This window comes from Solanum verrucosum, unplaced genomic scaffold, assembly GCF_900185275.1.
Source record: "Solanum verrucosum unplaced genomic scaffold, falcon-dt-bn FXZP01000257.1, whole genome shotgun sequence".
NCBI classification, from domain to species: Eukaryota; Viridiplantae; Streptophyta; class Magnoliopsida; order Solanales; family Solanaceae; genus Solanum; species Solanum verrucosum.
Genome location: NW_026020539.1, coordinates 3,034,290 through 3,050,111, shown reverse-complemented (window position 1 = coordinate 3,050,111; position 15,822 = coordinate 3,034,290). Strand labels below are relative to the sequence as shown.

Below are 15,822 nucleotides of genomic sequence, written 5' to 3'. Positions count from 1 at the left end.
GAAAATTTTTATTATGTGTGAGGCGCACGTACTGTCAGTTGTGTGAGGCATTTTTGCGCTGCCATTTGTATATTATCGGGGCCCATATTGTACTTGTTTCATTTCCTTACTTTTTCTCTTTCAATATTAATCTTTTCTTTTACTTTTTTCTTTCTTACTTGCATTTTCTTTTTTTGTTGTGTAATTTTATTTTAATAGAAAGAAACTTTGGAATTCACCCACGGATATATATATATATATATTTCATTTATTTGATGGAAAATTAAAGTAATATGCCAAATGAAATTAAATTAATTTTTTAAAAAATAAATTCGAAGAGATTCAAGATAGTGAAACTAAAATAAATAAATTAAACTATCACAAAAAAGTAAAAATTCATATAATCAACCAATTGATATACTAAAATTCAATCGGTATTATTTATTACATTTAAATCCACAATTTAATTTTAATTATTTAAATGTTAGTCATTAATTTATTTTTTGAGATTTTCAATTTTAACCACCCAATTCTTAATTATCAAATATGTTTTTTTTTTTTGTTTATTCTATAACCACTTAATGTATTTGAATGCTTTATATTAATAATAATGTATTAATGATATCAAGCACTCAATTATCTTTTCTTTTTCATATTTGTTAAATGCTCTACTTCCGTGGCATGTATTCAATAATTATTGCTAATATTAATTTTTTGTGTTTCTTGTTCAAGATTTTCTTTTTTAATTTTCTTTATGTTGAGCATTTTAAAATGTGAAACGAAACTTTTATAGATTTATTTTTTCTCTTGTATGTTACAAGAATTAATAGAAAAAAAGAGTCAACCAAATAAATTTGTAAAAGCATAAAATAATAGTAGTATGAATATATTTTTTTGCACTAAGAGATAGGACTTAAAAAAACTATAGAAACATTGATTAAAAAAGGGTGCAAAGATAAAATAGAAAAACGATTTTGCAAAGGAAAAAAAATACAGATAAAGAAAAGTCTAAATTTTGAGAAAATGAAAGTGAAAGAGAGAGAGAGTGTGATAACAAGAAAAGGGCCACAAAAACATTTGTCAAAAGGAATTGTTGGTTGTTCCTCAACCACAATAAAAAATTTCGTGCAGTATGAATGGATACAAGCTGGAAAGACATCAGGCAGCCAGCCTAGATTTGGAAACAACGCGCGAAGCTCTAAATACCATTTTATGCGCCATTATACCCACATGATCGTAGCTTATTTGTAGAAAAAGAAACAAAAAAAAAAAGAAAAAGATCCCCTGAAACCCAAAGCCACCGACGGCCATTTCCGCCTATTAAATTTCCCCTCTCTCTGTCTCTTCTTCTTCTTCTTCTTTACTTGTATTCCTTTTTTGCCGGAGAGAGGGAAAATTACAACCAGAAATGCAGAGGTCACGAGATCAACGGTCAAAGTCCTCCAGACCCACAACCATTCACGGGTTCGCTCAATCTGGGGATCTGCTTGCCTTTCAAAAGATGCTTTCTGGCAACCCTTCTCTTCTCAATGAACGTAACCCTGTTGTACGATCTCCTTACCTCTTTCTTTCATTTTTTTTATGTCATTGTTCATCTCTCTCAATTCGTTTGCATAACCGGGAGGATGTGTGTTCTGAAGATCCACATTGGGATAATAAAATGTGGGTTCTAAAAATCTTATGTGTTTGACTTCTTACGAAGATTCTACTTTCTTGGCAAGTATGTTTCAAGAATTCTCCAGGTTGTTGTTTATGACAGTTTGTGATTGTCCCATCATATATGTAAATAGCATATGGTTGGCTGATTCAGAAAAAGAATGGGGGAAATTCTGATCTATAAATCTAAAATCAATATCAAACACAATATGTGCTTTTTTAAACTTGAGAGTTTTTTGAAATTATTCCTCAAAAAAATTGTCAGTTAATAATTGTCTGTGTGGTACCAATGATTGAGCATCAAAGTGGCAATTCACTTCACTAGCTAGTAGCAACTACAATGATAGCAGATTGACTTAGTCACAACTACAATGTTATCATTGAAGTTGTGAAGATCGCCTGTTCTGTTTGATTAAGCATACTATAAAATGTACTGAGTTCTAGACTAGAACCTCTTTTCTGAAAATAGAAATAGCTTTGCCTTAATATGAACCATTGATATTCTTACTCTGATGAATTAGCAGTCCTATAATTGCTAATGCATACTGTAAAAATCTTACAACCACTAAGTTGGAATGGTTCTGTTGGTGCACTTCTTGGAAATGGGGTTATTTTTTAAAAATTGAAATGGAAATAGAGTTATTACGTGGTGATTATAACCAAAATGAGAAAATGAAAAAGCAAAAACAACAACATACCTGATGTAATTCCACAAATGCAGCCTTGGGAGGGTAGGATATACACAACTCTTACCCCTACATTTGTAGGGTGGAGAGGTTGTCTCCGATAGACCCTCAACTCAAAATAAATATAGGTTAAACAAGAAATTAAGGAAAATAACAACAAAATAGCAAGATAAACAACACAAATGAAGCAACAAGTAGTAGTGAGAATTAAAGAATTAGTACTACGCTAACATGAAGTAATACTACTGAAATAAAGAGAAGATGAGAAGAAGGGATTGATCCCCCCTATCCTGCATAAGAGTACAATAACACTCAGCTACCTACTACCCCTTTATCCTAATCATCGACCTCCATACCTTACTATCTTTGGTCATGCCCTTAGTATGTTGATGATTTTCCATGTCTTGCCTAATCACCTCCCATAGTTTTTCTTTGGCCCACCTTTACCTCTCGTAAAACCTGCTATAGCCAATCTCTCATACCTCCTTAATGGTGCATGTGTGCACCTTCTCTTATATGCCCAAACCGTCTCAGCCTTGCTTTCCTCAGTTTGACCCACAAAGGCCACTCCCACCTTATTCTGAATTACTTCGTTTCTAATCTTATCTCTCCTAATATGCCCACACATCTTTCTTAGTAATGAAAAAGTGTAAACATCATAATTAATTATGTTAAGCCAGGCCACATTGCTTCACAATGGAAAATGTGATTTTAATGTACTTGTGATATCTTTAGGTGGCTTAGTGACTCGTAGGGCTCATTTGCTATGAGAGATAAGAGATAACTGATCCCGAGAATAAGTTTAGGACGATTTTATCCCATGTTTGGTTGGGATAAAGTCGTGTGATAACTTATTCTAGGATTGTAGTTTAATTTTTATCCCACATTGAGGGCGGGATAACAATTCTGGGATAACTTATTCCCCAACCAAACAAGCCCTTAGTGTTTACGCTACCAAGGTTTTCTTGACTGGGAATATTAAAATGGAGAGACTAACAATGATGTTGAGGGAGAAGATCAGTTCGAAAAGAGGAAAGAGAGAGTAATTGGGAAATGAGATATTTTCATTTCTCTGATAAAAACTTGCATTGTTTCCATTCATCTATGTATATAATCAACTAACTAATATAGCTTAGACTAGGATCAGTTATAACTGACTAGCAAATCCTCTAACTAACAATGTACACTCCTAACATCACACTAACAATGTACAATCACCTACTGCCTATCTTCTTATAACTTCTTCCTAGTTCTCTTCCAGATCTGGACCATCTGTTAGTCTTCAATATATGATCTTTTGTACCGTTTTGACATTTTGATTTCTGAGGCAGAGATATCTCTCGTTTTGGAAGTGCTTTGCTTCTAAAATAGATGACTTTTGTTCTCTTCATGACCAAAAAACTGATTGCTTGTTGTTCTGAACTTCTGATACATTTGAATTAGTATATTCGCAATATGACTTCATCTGTGGTATCTAATCCTATTTAAAGAAGATAAACTGTTATCTTAGACTTTTCATCTGCTGGGCTTTTAAGTTTCACTTTTCATAAAAATTTCTTAAGAATGAAACAGGGCACTCATGTTTCAAAACAGTTACAAGGGTGAACTATATGTATTCTTTATTTGGTCAGTCTTTTGTCAGAGTTGATACCCAAGTTTCTGCAAAAAAAACATTTTCTTTATATAGTTTGCAATTTATCTGGGTGCAGATGGTGCAGACACCACTTCATGTTGCTGCTGGTTACAATAATGTTGAAATACTCAAGTTTTTGCTTGGTTGGTCTGGCCCAGAAAAGGTGGAAATGGAAGCCAAGAATATGGTATGTGCCGCAGCTTACTAATTAAGAATCTTCACTTAGTCAGTTGTAACAAAATGGACTTCTTTTTTGAGTTCGACTCCTAACTGGTGCAATTCTTCTTTCTTTCCTGTTTAATAACAGAAAAAAAGGTAGACTTATTTTGTGTATTGCAGTACGGAGAGACCCCTTTGCACATGGCAGCCAAGAATGGGTGTAGTGAAGCTGCAAAGAAGCTTCTTGCTTATGGTGCCGTTGTTGAAGCCAAAGCAAATGTGTGTATTCTACTGCTTCCGTTATAATTGAGCTTGAAAATGTCTTCCGTTTTCAATTGTTTGATTTCTTACTTTTCTCTTGAGTCTTTCTTGCAGAATGGGATGACTCCATTGCATCTTGCTGTTTGGCACTCGCTACGAGCTGAAGACTGTTGTACGGTCAAGACATTGTTAGAGCAGGATGCTAATTGTAGTGCCGAAGACAATGTATTGTAAATTATTTATTCACTGACTTTGTGTTCCTTTTATGATTGTTACATATTGTAGAATGTACGAAATGCAGGAGGGCATGACTCCTATAAATCATCTCTCTCAAGGACCTGGCAATGAAAAATTGCGAGAACTTCTCAATCGGCATCTTGAAGAACAAAGAAAACGTAAAGCTATTGAAGCATGTGGCCAGACAAAAGCAAAAATGGATGAACTTGAAAATGAATTGTCTAAAATAGTGGGCTTACATGAGCTTAAGCAGCAACTCCGCAAATGGGCAAAGGGGATGCTCTTGGATGAGCGGCGGCAGGCCCTAGGTCTTAAAGTTGGTGCAAGAAGACCACCCCATATGGCTTTTCTTGGAAACCCTGGAACAGGTAAGGTTATTGTCATTGTTTTTTTACAACAAAGAAGAGATGCGTACTTATTGAAGAACACAAAAGAAGAGGTTAAATATGTCAGTAAAAAATGTTGGTACCCTGGTTATATTGCTAGTTCTTCTCATTGCAGTATAGGCTTGAGATTTTACATAGATGTATTTACTGCTTAGCTTATGTGTTTGATGAATAGCTACGGGGTCGATTTCTTAGACTTCTTTGACAATACTATTACAGGGAAAACTATGGTTGCTAGGATTCTTGGGAAGTTACTTCATATGGTAGGAATTCTTCCAACCGACAAGGTGATGGAAGTGCAGAGAACAGACCTGGTTGGTGAATTTGTTGGTCATACAGGACCAAAGACAAGAAGAAAAGTAAGTTTTTGGTACGTTGCACTATATATTTGGCATTTGGCTCATATGTGATCAAGTCCCTAAACTTATCTGCAGATCCAAGAAGCTGAAGGGGGGATTCTTTTTGTTGATGAAGCCTATAGATTAATACCTATGCAGAAGTCCGATGACAAGGATTATGGTTTGGAAGCTCTAGAGGAGATAATGTCTGTCATGGACAGTGGGAAAATTGTAGTCATTTTTGCAGGCTATAGCGAGCCAATGAAGCGTGTAATCTCCTCTAATGAAGGCTTTTGCAGAAGAGTTACAAAGTTCTTTCATTTTGAAAACTTTAGTTCGAAGGATCTAGCTAAAATTTATCATCTTAAAATGACCAATCAAGCTGATAGCAGCTTGTTATACGGATTTAAGTTGAGTCCTTCATGTAGTATTGATGCTGTTGCAGCACTTATCGCGGAAGAAACCACTGAAAAACAGCGCAAGGAGATGAATGGAGGTCTAGTGGATCCAATGCTTGTTAATGCAAGAGAAAATTTGGATTTGAGACTCAGTTTCGAGTGTATAGACTCGGATGAGCTACTTACAATCACATTAGAGGACTTAAAAGTTGGTTTGCAATTGCTGTCAAAATGAATGGAACAAGATATGACTTGATTTGCATAAAGATTTTGGTCTCGAAAAGATGTTTGAAGAATTTTTCTGATTCACATATTGGAAGCCTGCCGTAATTAGTTCATTGAATTTATTTGTTTCACATTCTTGTTTGTTTATAGATAGGCTAGGCTGTAACAAGCTAGATAAAAACTACTTGTATTGTAATTTGTATAATGAGAATATGTAATTTCAGTTCACCTTCATTTGATCTCCACCCCTCCAGTCTCCTAAATTAGACACTGACTACTAAACTATCTCTTTGAACTTGGCTATTTAGGTGGTGGGAGTAAAGAAAAATTAGAGAATCAACTTGTAGGTGGTGCTATTTTTCTAACGGTTAATTATTATTTATTTTTTATAACTAGAAGATAAGTTAATCTTGACTAATCTTTTTTATAATTTGATCGATAATTTTTTTAGGTAGATCTATACAAAAGTAAATTTCTATCTTGGTATCACAAATGAAAATATTTCTAGTTGAATTAGAGCTTAGACGAATTATAAGGCCGTTTAACATTAAATTGCTGAAAAGAAAAAGAACTTCAAATGAAAATTTTCACTCATCCATGATTCTTCAGGTGTTACTCCATTCTATTTAGGTAAATTTATTTGTTTGGTTTTGATTCAATACGGAGTTTAAGAAAAGAAATAAAACTTTTAAATCTCGTGATGTTAAACTAAAGATATATTAAATGTATCTATTTGTGGTATTAACATATCATGTGATAAAGTGAAATCAAAGAGTTGTAAAAAATAACTTATATAAATGGACTAAAAAGTAAAATAAAATAAAATTGAAACCGAGAAAGTATATGTTAAATACATGTGTCTAGACATTTATTATTTTTCACTAGGTGGTAGGAGAATAATATTAATCTTCTTGATGAAGATATAAATTATACTAAAAACAAAAATCTAGTCACATCTGTAGGTTGTTAATGTTATGGATGGGGAACCCAACTATTCGATACATTTTTAGAGAAGGGAAGAAAGTTGCAGATCATTTGGTTAAGAAAGAATCAAAGATGGATATGACAGATACTAAACAAACATTTTGCAAATGCTCCTCAACGGAAGATGTTTATAATAATTTAGCTATCCTTAGTAACCTATGTGCTAAAAATATAATATTACCATGTCGAATTTTGTTGCCACTGTCTCAACTAGGAACAATAATCCTAAGGAGACATCAATTTTAGGTTCGATGAAATTCATTTTTTTTTAATTATTAGATTTTTTTCTTTATTTTTTCATAATATATTGTTTAATAAAAAAACAAACAAACAATATCTTTTAAATGTATCACTATGAATCAAAAGACACATTTTAAACATATATCTCTCTATAATGATCGAGGGACATCAACGCAGACGCAGTGAAGTGACATGCCTCATTGCTTGAAAAGTGTATTTATCTTTTTTTTTAATCTTTTTTTATTTTTTATAATAGACTTGGTAAGCCCAAGTCAAAAAAGGAAACAAACGCAACAAGACTACAAAAACAAAATAAAATAAAAAGACCAAAACCCTAACTAACAGCTATCAGAGAAATGAAAGTTCACCGGAGAGGCACCAGATCCTCACGCCTTGCTTCCTCCATACCAAATATTGTAAGAGCTCCGGTCTACCATACCCAGATTAACGGGACGAAGCAAAGATCCAAGAGCTTGGGTGAATTTCATATAACATTTACCATGTCTCACCAATGCTATGAAATCAACTCCTTTGAAGACTTCTTCGGCTCCCAGATTGTCTTCAACCACAACACCTCCAGGTATGACCCTTCTCCTACCAACTACTCTATGAAAAAATCATTTTGAAGTTTATGCTAACCTTTTTCACGACTTGTGCAGGTTGAGCTCCGTAAAAGTGATACCACTACCTCAAGTCATGTTTAAGATCAGCACACTCCCCTATGGTCATCGCCCAAGGTAACCCTCAAGCTTTACAAAAGTTTGACATTACCCATGTACATCTGAACTGCGAGTGGACCTTCTGTAAATTGCATGAACTTTATCTTGATGATCTAAAAATCTTGTTTTGACCCTTCTTGATTCTTATATTTGGTGTTCCTTGCTTATCCAACTGTAGATTCGCTTTTGTTTGTGTTGGTAGTTCATTAATATGATTAAAATGAATGGAATTTGTACGTGCAAAATTAACAACTATGTTAGTTAAAAGGTCCGCAAGCTTATTCCCTTCTCTATATGTATGCATCCTTGTTCACCATTGCCTCCCTAATCTCTCCAATGTCTACTAAAATATCCCAGGGTACTTTCCAAATTCCATCTAAAATCTTCTTAATGATTAAAGAATCGATTTCCATTACCAGAGGGAAAAGATAATGACATAAACAATACAACAGACCCCTTTAAAACATTTCACTTCTGCCTCTATAATGCAGAACATAAATAAATTTTACAAGCTTCAGCATAAGCCAATTCTCCTTAACCATTTCTTATGAAAAATGCATTTGACTCAATTCCATAATTTACTAGACTAGAACCATCTGAATTGCATTTGTAGCTTCTTCAGGACACTTCCACCTTACCACTATAGTGTTAATTAATGGTACGTAGCTTTCCAGAAATTGTACAATGACTGGCCAATTGTTAGGCATTTATGCGTGGGGTATATTGTTTTTTTCATTAGATGAATATGTCTATTAATCTCCAACATCATAGCATGACTAGTCATACTTCCCCGTGTAAGATCATATTTCTTCTTATCCATAATTGCCAAATGATAAAACTTGGTATTGCCCTACACAAAGGCTTAAACTTAGCTGCACAATATTCATCCCACCACTTATAAATAGTCTGTTTCATCTGATTAAATGGATCATGCATACCAATAGCTCCAGCAAACAACTTCTGGATATAATTAGCATCAGGGCATAGGACAAACAAATGGTTAAAAGATTCTGAAATGTTGTTGTCACAGCAACAACATTCCAAGTGATCAGTTATATCCTGCTTCTAACTAGGACTTTTCCAATTAGAATAATTTTAAACCATATCATCCACATCAGAAAAGCGATTTTGAAAAGTAATCCCTTTTCCCATATAAACATAATATCCTTCTGAGGGTCCTTTATGCTTTCGATAATCTCCCATGCACTCCTTGCATAAAATATTTCTATAGTACTGCGCATCCATCATTGCTGGTCCCTTTCCTCTGTCTGCTGAATGGGACCTATGACATGAATCACATGATCACATATATTTTTACCAATAAGATCTGTCATCAGGTTATTATTCCACCTTCCATCCAATCTGAGCTGATTAACGTCTTCAAAGTTTCCATCAATAACATGATCAACATACATGATATACTGTAAGGCTCCTAGTTGTGTCAAATTGTCATACCATAAGCTGGCATGACCACATCTAGGTTCCACCATATTTCTTGATCAAAGCTATCTCTAGCCATTAACATCATCTTCCACACTTGAGATCCTCCCTCCATTCCACCACTTTAGGTCTATACCTCTTGCAGTACTTGTTTCACATAAAATAAGCCCATAAAGAACCTTTAGTTTTAAAATTCCATCAAATCTTTGCAAATACAACTTTGGACACATCAGAGAGGGATCTAAAGCTAAGACCCCCTTCCTCTTTAGGCAGAAAAGTGTCATCCCATGCTATCTAGTGCTTTGCCCTGCCATTTTCTTTGAAGTTTTAGACGAATCTTGCAAATATCCTCTGAAGATCCTTTATGACACATATTGGTTGCACAAGAACAGACAACAAGTATATAGGTATACTTAGTAAGACATGTTTGATCAATACCCCCTTACCACCAAAAGATAGAAGCTTACCTTTTCAGACTTTCAATTTATCCTGAACTTTCTTAATCAGATCATTAAAGTGTGATTTCTTCATCTTGGCATGGCTGATAGGGCACCCTAAGTAAGTTATTGGAAAATTACCTCTCACAAAACCTGTAGCTTCCTCCACTTTCCTTGGAAAAACATTGTTAGTTTTTCTAAACATGTAGAAATAACTCTTATCCGTATTAATCTTCTGCCCTGACTGATTTTCATACTCCTTCAAAGTATTCATTATGAGTGCAATAGATCTCCTCTCTACAACAACAAATATGATAGTATCTTCTACATGAGCAAGATGATTTAGCTTCTCACTCCACTTTGGCATCTCATAGCCTAAAAAATTAGTGTTCAAGAATAATTGGTTTGATGCTCTTGAGAGCATTTCTGTTGTAATAATAAATAAATCAGGGGATAGAGGATCCCTGTGCTTCACCCCTCTTGTAGAATGAAAAAACCATGTATTTGACAATTAATTAATAGAGTACCAATTGTTGGCAATCAGTCTCCAAATTTTGTCAACCACCTCTGAATTAAAGCCCATCCGTTCCAACACTTTTACTAAAGATCTCCAATTCAATCTATCATAAGCCTTTGCCATGTCCAGTTTATCACAATATTGGCTGGTTTCCCCTCTTCCTTATATCTGAGATAATTTCCTGAGCCATCAAGAAATTTTCAGAGATGCTTCTACCCTTCACAAAATCAGATTGATTCACAGTAATTAATCTTGGTAGCAAGCCCTCCAATCTATCATGCATGATTCAAGAAATCACTTTATTTATGAAATTACCGAGACTAATTGGTCTTAAGTCTGAGAAGGTCTGGATAGTCTCCTTCTTAGGTAATAATACCAAATCAGCGTGAGTAATAGATTTGGGAAGAGTATTCCCTCGAAAGAAAGCTTGAACAATACCAAGAATATCATCCCCAATAATATCCCAATATATTTGAAATAAATGTCTTGTAAAGCCACCAAGCCACAAGCACTCTCCCCATTAAGCTCAAAGACCACCTTTTTGGTCTCAATTTATTCAGAAGTCATATTCAGCAACCCATTATCCTTTGTAGTCACCGGTGGTTGAATATTTTGTAGTAAAGAATAATCATTGTCTAAGTTATATCCAGAAAATTGATTTTGGAAAAATCTTAAAGCTTCAGCTGCCACTTCATCTTCTTCTTCTGCCCATTGTCCATTTGCCTTGATAATTCTTTGTAAATTCAATCTCCTCCTCCTACCTCTTACCAAGCCATGAAAAAACTTGATATTCTTATCCCCCCTGAATGCTTGCCTTTTGCCTCTAAAACTCTTCCTCATAATGTAGGTAAAGTTTATATTCAGCATGAGCTTAGTTTAGCACAAGTCTATTAGTTGTGGTAGGGCTGTGCTCAAATAGTTCTTCCTTCAATCTAACTATTTCTTCTCTGATTAGTAATTGCTTGAAAATGTCACCAAATTGCTCCCTACTCCATTTCGACAGAGCTAGCTTTGTCTTCTTTAACTAGAACTTCCATTGTAAGAACACATCATCAGAATAGTCCCCACACCAGCTACTATTCACCACATCTTTAAAATCTGCCTTGTTAATCCAAAATTTTAAAAATCTAAATGATTTTTTAAAAACTCTGAGATAGACCTCCACATGTTAGTAACAAAGATGAATGGTCAAACTCAGTCCTTGCTAAATGCTGAAGTTTCCATGGTGCCAAAGAGATCCTATAGCTCATGATTAATCATAACTCTATCGAACCTTTTGAAAATACAAGCTTCATCAACTCTCCCTACCAAGTAAAAGGACTACCAGAGAAATTTATATCAAACATATCACAAGAATTAACATAGAAAGCAAGATCCTCATATTCTTTAATGTACACAGAAAGACCTCCAATTTTTTCATCTTCTCCCAATATTACATTGAAATCTCCCCCAACTAACCAAGGTCTTGAGTAATTTGTACTGATGAAATATAAATCATTCCAAAGTTATATCCTCTCCTATACAAAGCAGTTGGTATAAACCATAGACGTATTAATTTGTTTTCCATCTTCAAGGTGAGCTGTAGAGTGATCTGTTGAGCAGTACCTGAGATCACCCCAACCTGAATGTGGTCCTTCACAAATACCCAAATCTGCCCATTTAAATTGTAATTCACATACTACATCCCCAATCTCCTTTTAAACTTTTGTATAGGCCTAGTATCTTGAAATTGTTCAAGTATAGCAATTGAGAAAAAATTAAGGTGTCTATGTAACATCTGAACTCTATAGAATTCATTTTAAGATCTCACCGACCTTATGTTCCAAAAAAGTGCTTTCATTATCATTTGAATGATGAATTTACCACCCTATTGGTCTGTATTCTTGTTGGTTGAACATTAACCTCCTTTTTAGCTTTACATTTTTTGCTTTTAGATAAAACTAAAGGAGAAAGTCCAGCCTCTTTGTATACGTCAACTACATTTTGATCACTGTTTACCTCATCCTTATCTTCTATGAATTCAACACTGGTATTATTGCTCTCCACCACCTTACCTTCTTGGTGTCTATGTAACATATTAATGAATGTAATTTCTCCATAGGGGCAGATTTTGCACTGTATATTACTACTACTGACTTTTTATGCATTGATGTACCAGGTTGTAACACATCTTCAGCTGGATATCTTTCTTCAACGGTTGAGTCAGCAATTTGAAGGGGTGTTTGAAATTCTGCCTTTACTAACTCCTTCAGGAGTAATTTCATCTTCTTTCTGTGTTGTCTCCACCAGTGCCATACTACCTGGCTCTTTGTAATTATGCTGATTTAGGTTTGCTAAAATCTGGGCTCTGTTGTGCAGGTGCAAACCATAGTTGTCTCTCACCCTCTCCAATCTCTCCATTTTCTATCCACTATTGTTGATTACACCTCTAATGTTCATCCCGTATTCTTCCATTGTGATGTGTTATTTAAGTAATATTATCTTTTCCAGTGGTGCTATCAAAACTGCTTGCTTTCTCACCTCCTTTTCCGTGATAATTAGCAAATGCATATGTTATCCACTCTTTTGTAGAAGAGTGATGGAGTCCCTTGGCTTCATGGATTTATCATTCTCGTTGTCGTCCCCCCAGTAGATTCATCAGGATGATCTTTTTTATTCTTTTCAATTAGTGAGCCAAAAGCATTTTTGGTACTAATGCCTTTTTCTTTTATGCCTTTTATCCTGAATTCCCTAATCAATTCTATGCCTATAATATTTATTGGCTTCCAGTAGCTCCGAATTACTCTTCTTCTTGTTGTTGCAAATTCATTGCCCTACTCTTCATTGCTACTGCCTTTTTTCTCCTGTTCCATCTCCTTATCATTGGTCACTTAATTTTGCTTAGTTCTGGATGTAGATTTCTGCATGCTTCATCATCATATCCTTGCACTGTTTGCAATATTTGGGAAGCATATAATACTGTATCTTAACCTTTTCAAGTCTAGACTTATTTTTTGCCGCGTTTATAATCTCCATTTCAACATGCTTGGGAAAGTCACATAGAAGGTCTACTTGCACCTTGACCCTAGCACAACTAGGCCTAGTCTTATTGATTATAGCCATATCTAAATGTAAAGGTTTTCCAACAACAGTCGCTAATGAGAACAAGGCTGCCTTCACAAAGTATGTGGGTTTCTGATCCGGGAAGGATATCCATGTCATAGCCTGTGTTGTCTCTACCTCAACTTTGAATTTAACATCATATATCAGTGGCCTCATAAAATATGAATATATGTCCTTAGCAAGAATATAATAAATGTTTTTTGACATTAGATTGATGAAAATTGCATGCTGATCCAATCTAATGAGTATATGTTGATTTCTCAAAAGATCAATTTTACACTCCCCCATTATATTACATTGATGTGGTAAAATTGTGCGGAGTTCTTCCAACTCCGGCCAGTCGTAGGAAATTTTTTCGATCACAGTGTATTGAAGGTCTTCCAAGATATTTATCCACTTACTCTTCTGTCCATACTAATCCTGGTATTCCATTATTATATGATAATACTCTTCTGTCCATACTAATCCTGGTATTCCATTATTATATGATAATACTCTTCTGTCCATACTAATCCTGGTATTCCATTATTATATGATAATTGCTTCATTGGAATAGGTAAAATTCCAGAGTTTTGACCCTGAGTGGTGTTATGATTTTTGAGAACGTTAGCATAGTTAGCAGTTACCGGGCGACTATCATTTCGCAATGAAGCAGACTCATTAGTTAAATTTAGGTTATCCAACCGGGAACTTTGACCTATGCAACACTGATTCAACGGTGGAAAACTACTATCTTGCAATAGATTCGACTGGCCAGCCCCAAGATTAGGCTGACCAGTGGCCGGAGCGGCCATGTACGGTGAGGTATTAGGTTAACTACGAGATGGCGGTGCTAGAGATAGGTGGAGGTGCTCTCTGTTATACGCATACAGTTGACCACATTGAAAGGAAGTAACTAATAAGTAGGGATGGAAAATTGCTATAGAGTCTTATTATGTCTATTATCTATTTTTTTCAATTTTGAAGAAATTTTATATGTGATATTTTAAAGTAGGAACTTTAAAAGCACCAAATTAATTTTCTACATAATTACACCCTTTTACATGGTCACTTAAAGAAAAAAATTGCTATAGAAATTCAAGACTAGAAAGGTCACACCATTATTGTCACAACTCAGAACTCGAGATGTAATACCAACATCCATCGGTAGGTAAGCCAATACATACCCCAGAACGAAAAGTAACAGGCTCAAACAAAAGAGAACTTAAAATTTAGCAGAAAACATAATAGGGAAATTAACCATACATGATCCAATCCCACGACCTGGTGGAAGGTGTTACAAAGCTCATAAAACAAGTACAAACTCAAAAACAAGAAAAATAAGTACAGACTTATCTTGAACACAAAAGACTAGCCAAAAACTATATATACAGATGAAGATGAGTCAAACTAGAACGCCATCAGCTCACCCTTGATCTCCGGATATCCCTGCTGCTGTACAAGATCAACATTGTTAGTTGGTGCTCAAATCTACATCAGGAAAATCATATGCAGAACATAGCATAAGTACCAAACAAATAGTATCAATAAGCATCATAGGATGACTAAGCTTGGAGAGTAAATACATAATGTAAAGCGAGAAGTAAAATGGTAACTAGGAGTCAAAAGAAAGGAATAATAGCGATAAGCCTAACCACGCACCTCAGTAATCTAACATTAAGCGGAGATATAAAGTAAGACATCTAACTATAACCTAATTAGACCCATAAGCCCAAAAGGTACACTCGTGCACAAATGAAATGAAAATAATTTGAATGAACCCTCATAAGCCTAATGAGTTCACGGAAGTGCTAATGATAACTAAGACTAAATATATTCCAAAGAATTGAAATGGTTGACCCGAACCTTTAACCGCAGCGAAGGCACCCTGAAGAACCTAATAGAACCAAGATATCATGACTCAAACTAGACTAATAGAAGTGTGCCCAAACTCAAACCGCGACTAGTAGACATGCGTTCGGATCTCGAACCATGGCTAGTAAAAATGTGCCCGAACCTCAAACCATGGCTAGTACACTCCGGAGAACCCCATAACCAAACGTTCATCATAATAATGGAATAGTGTGGATCGACACCACCCTCGAAGTTACGAAGGACTTGCTCTATCTCGAAACTCAAGTCCAAACCCAAAGGATCCAACAAGACCTAAAGTCACAATTGAATCACATTAGGGACATAACGTAGGAAGATTTAAAATAAAAATCAAATGAGGCCAGGGTTTTCATTGAACTAAGGATTCACAATATCTGATAAAAGTCTTCTACATCAGTCTACAAGAGGCTAGAACCATCCAAACCAATGTCGAAGAATTTTCTAAGGCAAAACGGCTCCAAATAGCAATTCTATGGAAATCCCTAGTCTAAGCCTAGACTAAGTCCAAGACTAAACACAAATAACCATGCAACATACATAAAGCATCAATAAG

General features: G+C 35.1%; 2 protein-coding genes across 2 annotated transcripts; both read left to right on the top strand.

Annotated features, from left to right (window-relative positions):
* Positions 1-1,262: 1,262 nt before the first annotated feature.
* LOC125809952 (uncharacterized) lies at positions 1,263-6,005 on the top strand. The gene is made up of 7 exons (XM_049489488.1): positions 1,263-1,525; positions 4,031-4,141; positions 4,294-4,392; positions 4,489-4,599; positions 4,676-4,979; positions 5,217-5,356; positions 5,432-6,005. Exons 1-7 carry the CDS (start codon positions 1,388-1,390, stop codon positions 5,966-5,968), a joined length of 1,440 nt encoding a protein of 479 aa, XP_049345445.1. The 5' UTR covers positions 1,263-1,387; the 3' UTR covers positions 5,969-6,005.
* Positions 6,006-7,524: 1,519 nt separating this feature from the next.
* LOC125809965 (uncharacterized) lies at positions 7,525-12,780 on the top strand. Its single transcript, XM_049489495.1, has 3 exons — positions 7,525-7,762; positions 7,842-7,919; positions 12,454-12,780. The coding sequence occupies exons 1-3, from the start codon at positions 7,539-7,541 to the stop codon at positions 12,458-12,460; spliced, it is 309 nt and encodes a 102-aa protein (XP_049345452.1). The 5' UTR covers positions 7,525-7,538; the 3' UTR covers positions 12,461-12,780.
* The last annotated feature ends 3,042 nt before the right edge of the window (positions 12,781-15,822 follow it).